A 17,207-nucleotide genomic window follows, 5' to 3' on the forward strand; every position below is an offset into this window, starting at 1 on the left:
AGCTAGAAATCAAGCAGTGAGTGAGTGAAAGTGTAAATTAAGGTTCTAACAAAGAGCAAACGTGATAAAAGAGTGAAAGAAAACACACTAACCTACTGTTTTCTGTCAACTCTTCCAGTTTGGCACCCAGTTTGCAGCACTCTTCCTTCAGCTTCTTGATGAGGGAATTCTGGGAACTCAGCAGGCCGTCCAACTCTCTAACTGCAATCAGTCATGGGAAAACTGTCGGTTAATGTGACCTCAATCATCATGTAGCTGTCAGAGATCCTAGGTTCACATAAACTGATAGGGATTCAAGCAATACACTGAAGTTCAGATGGTGTCAAATTCAGAAAGCTGCCTCGACAATCTTCTGTCACTGTACTTACCATCCATTATGTTTATTATTCATATATTTTCATTATGTTTATATAATGTAATGTAAAGAATACAGCTTCTCTGCCTAAGGAAAACAACCTGAGCAAAAAGACATGGGACAAACAAAAAGACTTTGTATTTAATGTGTGTATAGAGAGTATAGAGTCCAGGGATTTTTAAAATATCTTCTATTGATGGCTTCTAAACATCTGGAGGGATGTCTACAGAGTAAATGCTGAAAGAAGCTAAATAGTGCTGCACACAGCCTTCTCCAACACATCCCAAAGATTCTCAATGGGGTTAAGGTCTGGACCTGAACCTGCCTCTCTTTTTACCCTGATGCGCCCATCAATCTGAAACAGGGGGAAATCTGGACTCATCAGACCACATGACCTTCTTCCACTGGACAGTTCTTAACCCAGTTTTAGTAGTTTCATCAATCTCCTCAGATGTTTTCTTTGCTTGATTCATGCCAATAATTTGACCCTTCTGAAACAGATTAACATCTTTTCCACAACCACAGGGTGTGTCTTCCAACATGGTTGTTTAAAAAATGAGAAGCTCCTCACTGCATCAGTTAGGGTTGAAAAACTTGTTGCCAGCTGAAAAATAATCTTCCATGCAGTAATTTTCCAGCGGGAGGCTCGTACCTATTTGCTTAGTTAAATCCAGGAGGTGACATTTTGTTGGATCGGCAGTGTATTATGAGAAAAAGGGAAAGTTTATGCATCATAGTGTGTCAGAGCTTCATCTATTAACACTTAGAATACATTTCCTAAAGCAGGTCAACCACACTGCCTTTCATACCAAACACACTACACTGAGCCGAACAATAAAATCTATTGTAATAGGTAATGCAGCAAAAACAAGATACATATGTCTCTTTGAGTGTATTTCCAAAAATGCTTTTGTCAACATTCACATTAAAATCAAAACTGTTCAAACAATAGGGGGAGATGTACAGAGAAAAACAGAAGTACAGAGAATAGACAACAGAAATATAAAGGGTGAGAAAAGGGTAAAACGAGATGGAGAAAAAGAGGCAATTGTTGTTTGAAAGCACTTTCTTTCTCCTTTCCACCCTTCCTGCCACGTCCTCATTCGCTCATGGGGGCCTCTTTCTGAACAATCCAACACTGGGCTTTCATCATTCCTTTGAAATGATCCACGTTCCGCTCTCCAACATATGTCTGCTCTTTTAAAATAACAATGGCTGCCGTTTGGATTGAGGGAATGATCCACCTGCTCCGGCATTCTGTTACAGTCAACCGAAACCAAAAACACCAAGGACTCACAGTCTTTGAAAAGTAGCTCAGACTTGTGAAGAGTTTTGGTTTTTTTTGCATACAGTGGATAATGGGGGGAAGAAAAAGGAGAAAACACGATCTCTGTATTAGGATACATACATCTACCTGCAGGCTGAAATTTGACTGCGCTTCTCTCTTCTCTTCTTACTATGTGCTACAAAAATGCTATTAGAATAGAAATGTGGACAGAAAGAGGTGTAAAGGTCAACACCCTTCAATGTCTTTTTCTTAGCTTGCAATTTTATGTTTTCAGTGGCTCCACATTGTATCTCTAAAGTGAGCGAGTTACCCCAGACCTTTTTCCTATTCCACGCTATCTAGTCCTCCAACCTGTCCAATCACTGACACGTATGGAGGGGAAACATTAGATAATTAAATAGCATGAAACTAAACTAAACAAACTCACAATCGTGCCACATACGTACACTCAACAAAGTTTGGTCAGTACTGAAAAAGTTGCACGAAGAATGCTAATTAGCTGAACAGGCTTTGAATGCGTCTGGCCATGCGTAGGCCAAAAAGAACCCTGGGACACAGAAACACAGCAGAACTGGCACTGGAAACAAACAGAGGAAAAATGAGGGAGGGAGAAATGGAGGGAAGAAGCGTGGCAGGGAGGGAGGGACAGAGAGAAACAAATATCTGATATCATCTAGAGGCTGCTCTGTACGCATTTACTCAAAAAAGAAACATAAAAAAATCTGAAAAAAAAAAGGTGGGAGGGAGTGTAGAAGAAGGGAGAGGGGGACGGATGGATGGAAGGACAAACGGATGGACAGAGAGGCGGGATTTGGAGAGCAAGAAAGCTAATTATCCAGCTCGTCTGTTGGGTTGCACAGGGAGAGGAAGTGATGCGAGCTACTAAAGGACGTCCACCCCTCCAACCCCTCCCCATCCACAGTTTCCTGCTGTGCTCTGATGTCAGCTCTCTTTAGACAACATGTGTGCTGCCAATACGCGCCAAAAAACAAACCCTTTGTATACCACCCCCCCATCCATTCCTCCCTCTATACTCTCCATCTTTGTTCTGCGTACCAGCAGGCTCCCTGGTTGTTGAAGGGAACCACAGGTAAATAAAAAGATAGGAGAAGCGAGCGGAAGAGTGGTTGAGGGTGGGTGGTGGTTGCGAGGGGGGGGATCCAGATGGTGCAACAGATGTGCTAGCAGCAGCAGCTCTGCTGTGCAGACAGACAGGGAGCTCTGAGCTGGGTCTCTTTGCTCTGCACCCATCACCTTCCCTCTGCTCTTCTCTATTTGCTTCTTATGGCTTCCTTTTTGCTCTGTTCTGCTCTTTCTAAGGTCACTTCAGCTCAGTCTTGTTCTGTTCAGATGATTTACTATCCTTTCCCACTATGGCCAGGGTGTGATTGAAGGAAGCAAGGTAGCACAGTAAAGAAAATCCATCTTTCAAGTAGAATGTGCAGGTCCAAGACCCTGTACTCTGGTTCTGTACCCCATAAAATCCACCCTGTGGAAGAGTCTTTGAGCAGGAGACTCAAACAATCCCAACTGAAGGGCTGTGGTTTTGTATCTTACCCTGATAAAATCTTCTGTTCTGCTCCTTGCTGTTCTGGAAATTGTAACTCTGTATGACGCATTTTATTCAGTTCTGCTTTACTCTGGTTAACTTAGTCTCACGACCCTCTGTATAAGATATAGAACACCTACAGCAAACCTACTGACTGCAGGTCTTGGTCACTGATTCTGTTTTGTACAATGGCTGAGTTCAAAGCTCTGCTGAGACTTGAAGGTTTAGCATTAGTACTAAGCTAAATTCAGCCAGGATCTTTACAAGATGTATTAATGTTCCCTCTTTGCACAAAATATGGATTGAACCTATAGCCCCCACCTAAATATTGTTTTAAGACCATCTTGACATATCTTCTCCTTCAGTTCTACTACTACTATTACTACTACTACTACTACTACTACTACTACTACTACTACTACTACTACTACTACTGTACAAATCCATATTATAGCAAGGAATATTTAATTAAGTAAAGATAAAACTGCCCATCATTACTTCATTCATTCCTAAGAATGATTAAAAATAAAGAAAAAACAAACTGAAGGAGAAAATGTGTCCAAACGTTTGACTGGTACAGCAAAACTACATCAAACTCTTTTTATCCAAAGCCTGTACAGCAGAAGAAATACTAGGATTTCCCTTCAACAAATATACACTACTCAGGAAATATAAATAGAAAATGGATAAAAATGAATGCAACAATACAGTAATTAGAACAAATTAAACAATCAAAACTAAACTGCAAATGTGTAGTCAAAAACAAAAAAAAAGTTGGCAAAACAACTAAAAACAAAATGAGGTAGTGGAGGACAGACTACTTGAAGACAATCTGTCTCTGAAATACTTCTAGTGAACATCTTAAGTGTGACAGATGTGGCATAATTAAAACAAATACCTTCAGATTGAGGTTCCACTACAGATCATAGCAGGTCAGATTCTTTTCATGAGGTCAGAGAGGTAGGAAGTAGAAAGGAAGCTATAACACAAGTATTTCTGGCCTAGACTACTAAATCTACTGCTGCTGATGCAGGTGGAAGCACTGACCTCTCTGCTGGTGTTGAGACTCTGTTTGCTCCAGCAGTACAGTCAGCTCTCTCTCCCTTTCCCGTGCTGCAACAGTCACAGATGTAATTTTCTCCCCATGAGCCCGTTCTACACTCTCCTTCTCCTGTCTGTGTAAAAAAAAAAAAAAAAAAAAAAAACAGATGTTAAAAACAGTCATTCCTATAAAAATGTTTATCGATGATCAATATATTTGTTAAAAACTTAGTTTGATATCAGTTGATCACTAATCTGTCCATTAATGAATAAAGATTATTGGCATACTGTTTAGAAATGCGCTAAATACAAACTGTGACATTTGAAAATTGGAAATCTTGTGAGTAAAATCACATTTCTACATACTGCAGACTTTTGTATTCATTTTACAGACATAACACTTACATGATTTTTAATTAATAGAAAAAAAAACACACATTAATAACATAGTCATTAATGTTTATTTTCGCATAAGTATGAATGTGCCTTTAATGTCATCAGAGACATCTGGCCAATACCAACAACCTGTTCAAAAAATGCAATTTAGGACCAGCAGCCGACTGAGCAGTGTTTCAAAAAAATTCCATCGCACCTGTTAATATTTCTGGTACAAATAAAATGCTCAAGTGTGTGAGGGAAGTAAGTTATGTGGAAAAGAAACTCTGATAGCTGAACGCAGATGTGTAAGAGAAAGCAGGAGGAGAACAACAAGAGAATTAAGTAAAGGACAAAAAGGAGGACGGCAAAAGGGTAAGGTTACTACCAGAAGGCCCAAAACGCACACACGCATCTCTCTACCACAGACTGATCAGCTTTATCCTCTGATTAGACAAAGGTTTTATACTCTGAGGAGGGATAGTAATTTGATAGTGTGATATATGCAGCTGGATACCAAAAACAGTTGATCAATCATATCTTCTCCTTACATAGCTGTAATTATACAAAGTGTGACTTCATAGAGCAAGCTTTTTGTTAGTGATCATATCACTCTAATGTCCACTTTCATTTGTCTCAATATCAAAACGGAGCAGGTAAAATGCAAGCTAAGGTGTCTATGCCTGCTGACTTTGAACAACAGCACATTTTATCTCCTTTGAACAAAACTTTCAAACTCAACTAAGTCCAAATGCAACAGAGGAACAGACAAAGAAGGAAAGAAAAGAAAAACTACAAAGACAGGAAAAAACGAACAAATAAACAGAACTCTTCCTGAAGTCCAAAGGCGCTAATGAAGAGAGAATTCTCCAGTTTAAGTGAAAACTTTTCTCCCCTACAGCGCTTGGCCTGCATCTCTAAAGTGACCGCGTCTGTCTGTTCCTTCGTGTGTGTGTGTGTTCTCCTGCTGTCCTGCTGTCTGGGGTGTGAAAGCGGGTGGCGGGTGTGCAGGGGACACAAGGAGAATGTGTGTGTCTGTATGCGTATGAGTGTGTGAGTGTGTGTGAGTGAATGAACCCCCGCTGGGCTTGAACAGCAGCCTGAGCCACCAAAGCGCACACCAGGGCTCAGCGGGAGATGGCGGGCAGGCGTTGCCAGCCATTTGGTCCTGCAAGAGGTTCCAGGGGGCCGTGTGTATTTGTGTATGTCTATGTGTGTATGTGTGTGTGTGTTGAGTTGTGTTTGTGTGTGACTGGGGGGGCGTGGGGGGGACTCACACCAGACCTGTTTACCCACCAATTAGCATCAGACAGACCGCCAGAAAGTTCCAGCAGTCAGCAATAGAGTGGTGGTGAAGAAGAGGAGGATGACAAAAAACAGAAGACAAGAAAAGCAAAAGCATAGAGAGATATACATTTGGTATCTGTTAGTATGGATGATTTATTCAACTAATACAGTATTTTACAAGTACTACCTAATGACATTAACACAACAAATGACCAAAGTCAGGAGCTGCATTTCTGGGTGAGAATGGGGCAACCTCAAGAAGTAGTGCTGACTGAAGTCAGGGAAGACATCCCCGTAACAAGGGTCTGAGACAAGGGCCTGAAAGCCTGACTGAGGATGAAGTTAACGCTAACAAGCCAGGCTAAGTTTTGAGATTGTTTCTACACCATTTTGTATTCCAAATCAAATGCAACATGTTTGCTTGCAAAATGTTTTCACAAAATGGCTGCTGATGAGCACTGTCAAATTAAAGCATAAAAGGAAAGCAAAGGAGACATGTCAGTGGACAGCCAAGCCCTGGAGCAAGTATTAAGGGCGATGGGGTAGAGCAGAGGCTGAATGTGTGGGGCTGGAGCTGGATAATTCTCTCTGGACAATAATCTGCCTTCCAGCTAATTGGTGAATGGGCTCTGGGATGCAGCCTGTGGCAGGAACTCTTCTTTGGGCCTAGCAGGCAACAGACTGAATGTTGAGTTAGCGGATAGCTGGGCCTGTTTGTATATGCCTGGCCTGATGCACTGTAGGACAGCTTGATAAGTATGGCGAGAGCTGCATGGGCCAGCGGCCTAAGGTAGGCTGGAATGGCTCTGGGGCTGCGGCCAGGTACAGTGGCTGCTGGGTAAGTGGGAGGTGGCAGAGGCGGTGGCTGGCTGACTAGATGGCTGGAGCAGCGAGGAAGAAGAGGGGCCCCAGCCCACACTGCCTGCCTAAGTGGGCACTATTCAAGCTGTTGCCCATTAGATGTGGGGTGCCAGGGCCTGACCAAGCGCGGAGTTTGCAGCACCCCATGGTGCAGCCGGCATCCCACGCCAGAACCACCAAATGCCGCGGTTTATCAGAAAACAAGCACAAATTGGAGTCAGACGGTGGACTTAGAGGAATTGAAGACATTTGCCAACACCAGACACCACTGACCGCTGTTTGGACAAAAGAAAAAAAATACTATATTCTCTCCCAATAAACACAATGTCGGTCAAATGAAGTCATACATACACAGCTTCATTGTTGTCTGTTCATGTACTAAAATCTATGCATACATGCAAAATTACCAAAAGGTGATTATATTGTGTTGTAATTTCAAAAACTACAAAACAACAACATAATTGATGCGACTCTCTTCAATCATGAGTTACTATGTGGAAGCATTCCGTTAACAAAACTAAGATAAAGTGGTAAACACAAATAAATCATTTAAATATATATAAAAACTAATGAAAACGAGAACAACTTCTCAAAACAATCCATATTTTTTTTCTTGTTCCTGTGTTGCTAAATAACAGGTGTGAAATTAACATACAGGTGAACAGATTGTCAACCCAGCCTATAGCACAAACATGGAAAAACAAACTTTATTCAGAACAAAGAAGACTTATTGTTGCAAGACACAGAATAATCGCTGCAAAAATGGTGAAACATGAGGAAGACCAGTATTATTTGTGTCACAGATTACTATCTCACTAATGGCTATGTTCGCTGCAAATATTTATTATCAGACAATAAAAGACGTGTGTATCGCCCATCATACAATAGTTATATACAATAAAGATCTAATTCTCATTATTGATAAAAGTAATAAATTCTCTGAAGTTAGACTGATACATTTCACTACACTGCTTGATCTGCTAAAGTCAATTTTTAAAACTGCTCCGACAGCTCAAACAATTTACTGAGACTTGATGTTCAGACGCTCGAACTAAAATAACTGATGCTGTACTATAAATTTACAACTGTTAACTATTTGCTTGTATCTCAACTGCTCAAAATGGTGACACTTGTGATGATTCATTTTTGTGGAGGAATTCCAGTGGATCCACAGCTATTTATGATAGACTGCATCAATCAGACTGCATAAATATTCAACAGTTTGATACACAGAACTACAAAGATGATTTCTGCACATGTGTGAGTATGTTTATGTGTGTGACTGAGAGACGGTGAGACAGAGGCCTTGTGTAGGCCTCTCTAAGTGATACTGCCAACAATGGATGAGTGCACCACAGAGAAAATAAAGTGACATATTGAACATTTGCTGTGCTGCATATCACTGATGCGGCGTACAATAAACATCTGAATTGTTTCGTGTAGCAGATGACACACAGTGTCACACAATTTTCTCTCACACACCTCAATGTGTTTTAGCACATTTTTATTAAACCTCAGGGTGATGTAAGTCAATCACTGTGCTCCCACATTTCTCAAATGACACCCCCTCTCTACATCTCACTGCTCTGCTTTATGAAACAAACACATCAGACACAGAGGCAGCCTGATGCAATCTCACTGCTTATTTACTCTATGCCCAGCCCTTCTTTTTAACTGTCCATCTATCCGTCCAGAGCATTCTCATCCCTGCTCTGATTCTTTTTCTGCTGTTTCTACCTCTCCCTCCTCTTTTTCCCTCCCACCCTTTTTTCCTGTAACTAAACTGGCTGTGTCTCTCTCCATCTGCTGGTTCTTCCTTCAGCGGCCCTGCACCTGTTCACACCTCCTCTCCTGTTGGCCACCTCTTCTCTCTACTCCCGTCCCCCCCCCCCCCTTTATCTCTCTCATTCTCTCTCTCTCTCTCCCTCCCTCTCTCTCTGCTCAGTGCGATGCTGCCAGGCCCGTTCCTGGCTCAGTTAGCCTCTCTGTCATTCAATCCATCTGTCGGCAAGTCAACTTTGTTTACAGCGGGCGGCCCAAGCCTCTTTTCTTCTTCAAGGAGCGCTAAAGCCCCCCCACTGCCACCAAGGTCAGCGGCGAGCCAATCATGCCCGAAAAACAAAAAACTGCAACTGTTAAATTAGCAAAAACATTAAATATGCCCTCCAACACACATACATGCAGAGGTATAGACACTACATCAATTGAAATGTCCAGAGCTTAAAAGGTGTCTCTCATGCATATGAACAAATGAATGCACGCGCACACATGCGCGCACACGCGCGCACACGCGCACACACACGCACACACACACACACACGCACACACGCACACACACGCACACACACGCACACACACACGCACACACACACACACACACACACACACACACACACGCACACACGCACACACACGCACACACACGCACACACGCACACACACGCACACACACACACACACACACACACACACACACACACACACACACACACACACACACACACACACACACACACACAGCTACAAATACACTTGACCCTCATGAAAAAGATTTGTTGTTATGGCACACATTCCCTCAGAGAAAAACCCAGCTCGAGACTGAAGTAATTAGCTGCTGATTGGCCTCTGTCATCATCTATCTGCTCACAAAATAGAGTGAGAGAAGTTTTAAAGTCTTAATTGGCACAGATGACTGGTGGTCTTAACACAGGAAAAGCGGACTGGCAGCGCAGGCATCTGTGATTTTTAAAAATAAACACACAGCATACGTACAATATGCTCCCATACTGACCCAATCCAAAAACCCAGGACTCAACGTCGGTGTCAAATCTGTGCCCTACAGAAATAGTTGTGGGTAGCATATGTGGAAGGGCTGAGGGTCAAATCAGTTTCAGATCTGAAGGTAAATTATGCCTGAAATTAATTATTTCAATCAGAATGCCAGCTTCAAATTACTTCTCATGAGAGATTTGCTAAAGTGTATAATACATTACACAGTATATGAAACTTACTAAATATGTATGTTACTGAAGGTAATCACATTCAAGAGAATGAATTGGAAAAAAAAAATACTGAATAGCAAAACAAATATCAGTGTGTTCACAAGTGCACATTTCTTACTGATGTTCAATATTTAACCTTCATTCAACATGATTTTTTCTCTAACAGATCTAAAAAAAAAAGAAAAAAAGAAAGACAAAGAAAGTTTCTGATGAGAAAAAAGCAGAGAGAGAAAAAACTGTGCAAACTGAAGGTTTGTACCACATGGAGCGTTCTCTCCTAGTGTGAGCACAATCCACCTGTGTTGGAATTCACTTCACACCTGAGACATACCTGATGTCGTTTCAAACGCCCCCTCACCCCTCCCACTCGCTTATAAGCTTGGGGGCAACTGGCAGGAAGCACATGCGCCACTTCACTTTCCAAACCCAACCAAGTAATCTCCAAGTAATCACTGAACTCCTGTTTCTATTATTTCCTTACTTCCTCACATCTTTTCCTCATTTCTCCCACACTCCCTGCAAACTCCTCTTCTCTCTGTACTCCTGGGCCATTAGATCAGATGCCTAGTGAGGGAGAGGTGGCCAAGAGGTGGAAAACAAAAAGGCTTTTTTAAAACTCAGTGGGGGGCTAGTGCTGGATATGGCACTGTAGGGGGGCTTGTGCCCAACCGGTGCCCACTATAATATGCACATTGCTTAACCCTTTTCCCCACACAACTTCTGTATCTGTGCTACTTTTCACTGTCATCTACATCTACCTTTATCTATTTTCTCTGCTTTCCATTTCCACCCCTCTCTCCACTATCAAGTTTTAATCTATTTTAGCTTTGAGTTTTACATGTATTTGTTGTTAAAGGATAAATCAACATGAAAACCAGAGTGCTGCCTATGGGAGAAAAGTAAGCCATTCTGAATGGGAGAAAAAAGGGAGAGGCATTGCATAAACACTGTGCGTGAACAACAATTTGGAAATGTCCTAAAAAAGAAACTACTGATGTGCTGAGCAATATACATAAAATAGGTTGTTAGAGGAAAACAACAACAGCTAATGACAGAATATTATCAACAACCTGCACAGCACAGGGTGAAACGTATAACAATCCACCAGTCAATTCACCAGTCAGTTTATGAGCAGAAATACAAAGACCAAAGATCCAAATCATACAAGGTCCTCTATGAAGCACAGTGTAGGCAGCATCGTGGTTTGGGTTTACATGGCTGCTTCTGGAACAGGCTCACTAATCCAACATCACAGCAGCAGGATGAATTCAGAGATGTATAGAAACTTTCTGTCTGCCAATTTACAGAAAAATACATTCAATGAATTGTTGTTAAATGAGAAGTTTAATCATGAAGCAAACCAAAACATTCTGTTACGTCAACTTAATACTTTGCAAGACTAAAAAGTCAATGGTTTTAGACTGACCAAACTAAACCAACCAAACTGAACGTGCATTTCATTTGATGAAGACACTAGAGGGAGAACCCCCGCTAAAACAAACAATAACTGATTGATGCTACAGTAAAAGCCTGGAAAAGGATACTAAAAGGAAAAAAACTAAAATTTGGTCATGAGTCCGGTTTGTTGCAGATGGGGCAAACAGGGAATTTTCAACCAAATATTACATTTTATTTACTTATCTTATTTTAATATGTTTAAATACTTTTGCTCACTTGAAATTTGACCCCTCTGATACAAAAGCTGCTATGTCTTCAGTGGACAGAAAAAATTAATGAATTAGCTTTGCCATTTCAATACTGGAAGGGACTGTATATGTCACCAACACAAGGCCAAAAACAGGACCACTGTCAGAGCTGTATAAATGTAGCTTTTAGTCTTAGTTAATACTGCACTTTGTTTCAAACAGTGTACATAAATAGCTTTTTTTGGCATATTTAACAATTTGCATGTGAAATAATAACACAAGCTGTAAGAAGCACAATAACAACAGACCTTTATGTTTATGTTTTTGAAATATGTAATGCTTCTTACAGTTAATACTGTATAACAATTTATGTGGATTGTCGGCTATAATTTCAATGTGCATCTAAATCTATGTATATGTGAGCCAGTAAAAATTTTCTTTGTCTGCATTTACTTATTTTGTTCTTCAATTTCTTTCAGATGCCAAGTGGAACAGGTTTTACAAATTTTAAAGAAAGTATTCATTGAGTAGCTGAAGGTATTGCCCCATATGCAAAATTGTCCTTCTTAGTTTATTACTATTCTTTTAATATCCCTGCTAAAATATCTCTGCTCAGCTGTTACCTTTATCTAGACTTATTCTCTCCCCTCCTGTATCTTGTCACTGGTCTCTGTGACCAACCTGGTACAGTCTGCAGATAGGGGCACTGCCCTACTACCTACGTTGAACTGCTTGGCACTGCTGTGCCCACAAAGGGTAAGAGAGATAAAGAGGCGGATTGAAGATGAGAAAAAAAGAAAACCAAGAGTAGCTATGTGAAGGATAAAAATGAAGAGGATGAAAAGATAAAAGGATAGATCAAATAGGTAAAAGAAAGGGACAGAGGTAAAAGAGAAAAATAACGAGAAAAGAAGAGCAAAGAGGTTCTATCATGTTGGATGAAAGCTGTGCCTACTGGGCAGTGGGCACAGTGTCGAGTCACTGATGGTGCCACCCCAACAGTAGGGGTGTGTGAAGGCACAAAGTTGATCAAATGGCACACGCATACACAGAAAACTACACAAATTCATTTGGGATGCACAAAATATATGCATACTCCACCCAGAGGACAGTAAAACACCTGGTAAACAGCTCATTGGCCTTTTTAGAATTGTAAATGATTTCAGGGCATTTCAAACATAAATGATTAGTAATATGCACCTTTTGAAGTGGCGATTTTATATATGTACTGCGTTAGACGTTAGGCAAGAGGAGACGAGGTGAAGGATGGATGGTGGATGAATGGCAGAAGGCTGGTGCACTCCCTTTCATTATCTGTCCTCCAGCAGTAATGTGTGTATGTAGGCCAGTGTCCCAGGGCACACTTGGCTGGGGTGTCAACAGTTGTAGCCGACAGATTTGCCTCCATCTTGCCTGAGGTATCCCAGTAAGCGATCTGTCTATTATATCCATTCCCAGCCCCGCAGGATGGACAGATTATAGCTCTGCTTAATAATCCTTGTACATATAGTGTGTGATTCTGCACCGCTGAATTAATAGTATGTACAAATTATTCTTTGATGTTTCAAGTGTAAAAAAGTTTTTGCAGTTACAGAGTCAGCAGACATTTACAGTGGCTCATTATACCATTTAAGAAACAGGGAGATCATGGATGGATGGAAGAAGCAATAAACTTTTGTACTAGCAGCAAGAGACCATGGACCATTGAAAAAAGGCTTATGACTTATGGATGTTGTTTACAGTAGCTGGTGCTGGAAGTAAACTAGAGTAGCCATTTCATTACCTGTGTTACAAGAGTTACATAACATAAAATATAGCAGTGACAAGCAGCTCAGATCTAGTTCAGAAGTGCAACTGCTGTAATATTAGACATATCAAGGTACGGCCTAAGTGAAACATAAGAATCATTAATATGGGATGGAAACTACACACACAACAACATTGGGACCTGTATAGGTCTGTGGCGTTATTTTGTTGTCCTCCATGTTTTTAAAGCGCACGCACAATCAGATAATGAGGCAGCAATGTTGTGTGAAATACAGAGATATTTTGAGAATAGCATAACGTTCCTGATCAATAGGCACAGTTTTTTACTAAACTACAGTAAAACGGTACCAAATTTGTGAAAAACACACTGTTTTAATTATTGTCACATCACCTAAATATCACAAATTAACTTACAATTAAACACCAGAGAAAGAAAGATGCATTTTAGAGTAAAACAGTTTGAGTCAAAGACAAAAGGAGACAGAGTAAAAGAAACTGAAACAAGATAAAAGACCAAGTAGGTCTCAATGGACTGAGCGAGAGAGACAGCAAGAGTGCAAAGAGGTGAGAAGGCAGGATGGCAGATAGGGCACTCTGACAGTGAGGAGAGAAGAACGCAGCAAGGTCTCGTCACCGGGCCAACGGGCCCACCACTGTCAACATCATGGCACTCTGTGGTACACACACACGCACACACACGGCTGGCCGACGGCCCTCCCAGCTGCCCTATCCGTAACTGTCTGATTAGTTGTGCTAAGCAGCCCCTCCCCTGCCAACCATGGTGCCATCTGCTACCCAACAACATGGCTGCCGACCAGACAAGCACACACACGCACACAAACACACATGCAAACACACACAAACACACAGCAAGCCCCATACCTGGCACTGCCCCACTGCTGTCACACAGAGACACATCAAACTTCACAGACACAGGTGTAGCCCAAAGGTATCAACACTTAACATTTGCACAAAGGCATGCACACAGACTCATCTAATTGCGCTCTCACAAACGAATGAACACACGTCATGATACAAGGATAATTCAAGCATGTGTTCTCACGCACATAAAAGGCCACAAGCACAGTTGCTGTTGAGGTTGTGTGCATGCATTTGTGTGGTGACAGTGGTTAGGCACTCTTAATGCAGGTAGAAAGAAAGATGCTGTGCTCAAGTGTGTGTGCGCTCGCTGGCAGCGTTTGAAGGTTCATTACAGCCCCCACCTCTCCTAAGCGAGAGGAGCCCGCATGGTGCCCCGGCCCTTTTATTCCGGGCCGTGATTGGACAAGGGCCTCCTACCGAGTTGGTTTGCAGCAGTTTTGTCGCGCCCAGATTTCACTCGCTGCTCAAAGTGAGCCTCTGGCGGGACGTGGCATCTGCTGCCTCACCTTCCTCATTTACACTTCTCCGCCCTCACACACACACAGAGTTCTGTTCACCGCCTTTTCAGACCTTGCTATCACAATGTACAAATAAGGGGAGGGGGGGAAAGAAAACTAGGTGGAGGTAGAGCAGCAGCGTGACATGTTTAATAGAGTTTGGGGAACTTTGTGTATAAGGGACACAGCAGTTGGTCTGGAGCTTCGTCTGACTATCTTTCTCTCTACAACTCTCAGCATCCATCTTCTCATTTCAGGGTCACAGAAAAGAGACTGTGGCCTTAAAAACATTGAACACCATTTGTCTCCTTCTCTAGCTCTTTCTACACGACTGCTAGCCCCGCAGTTTTCTCAATATTGATCAAAATAATTTCTCAATATCTGTATTGCTGTGACATTTATATCTTCTATTTTAACCAGACCTTCGTGTAACAGTGAATTGCTGGGTATTACAGTGCGGTGGGGGTATTGCAGTTACAACAAATAACAGTAAATATCTCAGCATCTAGTCAACAAAACCTCAGGACTTTAAATGAGCAGCAAGGTGTAGACTTCTTGTTATGTCCTTTTCGATATAAGCTCCCTCAAGCTTTCTCTCATATATCAGCACAGAGGGGGAAAGTATACAGATGTTTGCATCTGCCTGCTTTAGTGTGCAACAGCTCTTACTTACTTTCTAGGTAAGCGATTACCCGTAATCAGATTTGGCTCTCTGAAAGTTTAACAATAAAAAAAACATGAAACCTAACTCCACACTCTTTGAACCAACTGGAAGAGATTCCCACACCCCGTTTATACCCCTACATCCAAAGTTTTGCTTTGGGTTTTGCACTGAAATTTCAGTTTTCTGTGCAGCTCGTATCCACAAGTGAGTACTTGTTTTTTTGCCATTGCAGGCACCCAAGATCTAAGAGTTACTCTTACCATCTGCCTCAGTAAGCTTGGCTATGACCAGCAGCATTCTTGAGCCTTATGAATGTCCCCAAATGTCAAGATGCAGGTTTTTTCCCCTACTGTACATGTGGGAGTTTTCTGACAGGAGCTTCAGCCAGACATTACCAGCTTACCCTCACTGCAAGTTTTGTTGTCTGCCCAAGAGCGTCCCTACCTCCTGATCACATTCACTACCAGGAGGCTTTTAGCTGAAAGCTCCACTGTTCGTGACATACAGACACAGATCAAATTATATTAGCAGGCATGTTTGTATAGTTCCTGGCCCAGGAATTCTTATTTGGATATCTGAGGTGAGAAAGTGACAGAAAATAAACTTATTCACTGAAGCATTTTCAACTTCAGGTCCATCTACAGCTCTAAGCAAGCACCCTCATGAACAGGGATGCTTGATTTCATGGGGATCACAAAACTGGTGGAAGATTTGGGGCCTCTTTGACTCATCCAAAAAAAACAAAACAGGCACACAGGTCTCATCTAACCATGGATACACTAACACATGCAAACACACACAGCTACCCATTCTTGCCGTCCTGGCAAGTCTTGAAACAGAAGTTATGCTGGGCAGTTTTCAGTATGGCCTTTGGGATCTGTGATCACAAAACAGGAAGGGAGAAGGCCGGATAGAGACAACGAAAAAAGAAAAGACAGAAAGTGAAGAAAGACAGGAGCAAACAAACAAAACAAACTTAGCAAAGCCCTCTGCTGGGCTGGGGCTGGGAGTGTGGTGTGTGAGTGTGTGTTTGTGAGGCGATGTGAACAGAGTGCCGGGGATTAGGACAGATCCCGGGCTGTCCAACTCACAGCTGGCTGATGATCCAATCCTGGAGCGCAGCGCAGCGCACCAGCCGCCTTGGGACCCGTGGATGCGTCCATGCATCTGTCTGTGTGTGAGGGAGTGTGTGTTTGTGCCTGTGTGTACAGGCATGTGGATTCAACTGATGTATCAGTGTGCACATTTGCAAGCATGTACTTGTACAAACACAAATGTGTGCGTATGTGTTTTATCAGAAAGGAAGGCAGGGCTATCGAAATCAAACAGAGGCTGTCTGTGCTTCATGTCCCCTGTTTGAAGACAGGCTGTGATCATTTGGGCCACAAGAGGAGGACAGAATGAAAGTGGGGAGCTAGCAAGTTGCAAAGACAAAATCAAAGAGCTGCATTTGAGGCCGGTCATACAAATGCCTTCCAGCCTCACTACTGTGAACCTCACACACTTACTCTCCAACAACACACATAAACCAGCACTATAGAGCTACAAAGACTCATACATGGCTCTGAAGTGAATAATGTGAGGGCAAACAGAGGCATGACTATGAATAAACTACATGCCAGAAGTCCCACAGATGGACAGAAATGGGGAGATAGGGGCAAAGGTAGACAGTAAGAGGGGATGGGCAAAATCTTTTGAGGTTTATTTGTTTAATTTGGAACAGCCTGAGAAAAAGAAATGGAAAACATGACAAGTGAGGAAAAAAAGGGAAAAACAAATAAATAAGAGGTAGGGGATGCAGTGGGACAAAGGCTGCAGCCAAGGCTGCAGGTGTGCATGTGACAAATGAATCAAGTATGGGGGTGCATATCTGTAACATTTCCAGTTTCCTTCTTCTTCTGCTTGCACATCTCAAAAATAATGTACTGTATCTTTAAAAACTCTACTACATCTAAAGACACAGGTGCATCAATGTAAGGATGCAAAGTCTTTA

The 17,207-nt window shown here is 42.0% G+C and overlaps 1 protein-coding gene across 4 annotated transcripts in view; it reads right to left on the reverse strand.

Moving 5' to 3' along the window:
- sdccag8 (SHH signaling and ciliogenesis regulator sdccag8) overlaps positions 1 to 17,207 on the reverse strand; it is a 41,364-nt gene that overhangs the window by 16,460 nt on the left and 7,697 nt on the right. For all 4 annotated transcript variants that reach the window (XR_003298577.1, XR_003298578.1, XM_026354501.1 and 1 more), the window contains exons 14-15: positions 4,240 to 4,367; positions 93 to 201 (exon numbers count right to left, since the gene is read on the reverse strand). Coding sequence is in view for 2 of the 4 variants with exons in the window: in XM_026354501.1 (XP_026210286.1) it covers positions 93 to 201; positions 4,240 to 4,367 (237 nt within the window). In the remaining 2 variants the exon portion in view is untranslated. The remainder of the gene's footprint in view (positions 1 to 92; positions 202 to 4,239; positions 4,368 to 17,207) is intronic.

This window comes from Anabas testudineus, chromosome 15 (assembly GCF_900324465.2).
Source record: "Anabas testudineus chromosome 15, fAnaTes1.2, whole genome shotgun sequence".
Classification (NCBI taxonomy): Eukaryota; Metazoa; Chordata; class Actinopteri; order Anabantiformes; family Anabantidae; genus Anabas; species Anabas testudineus.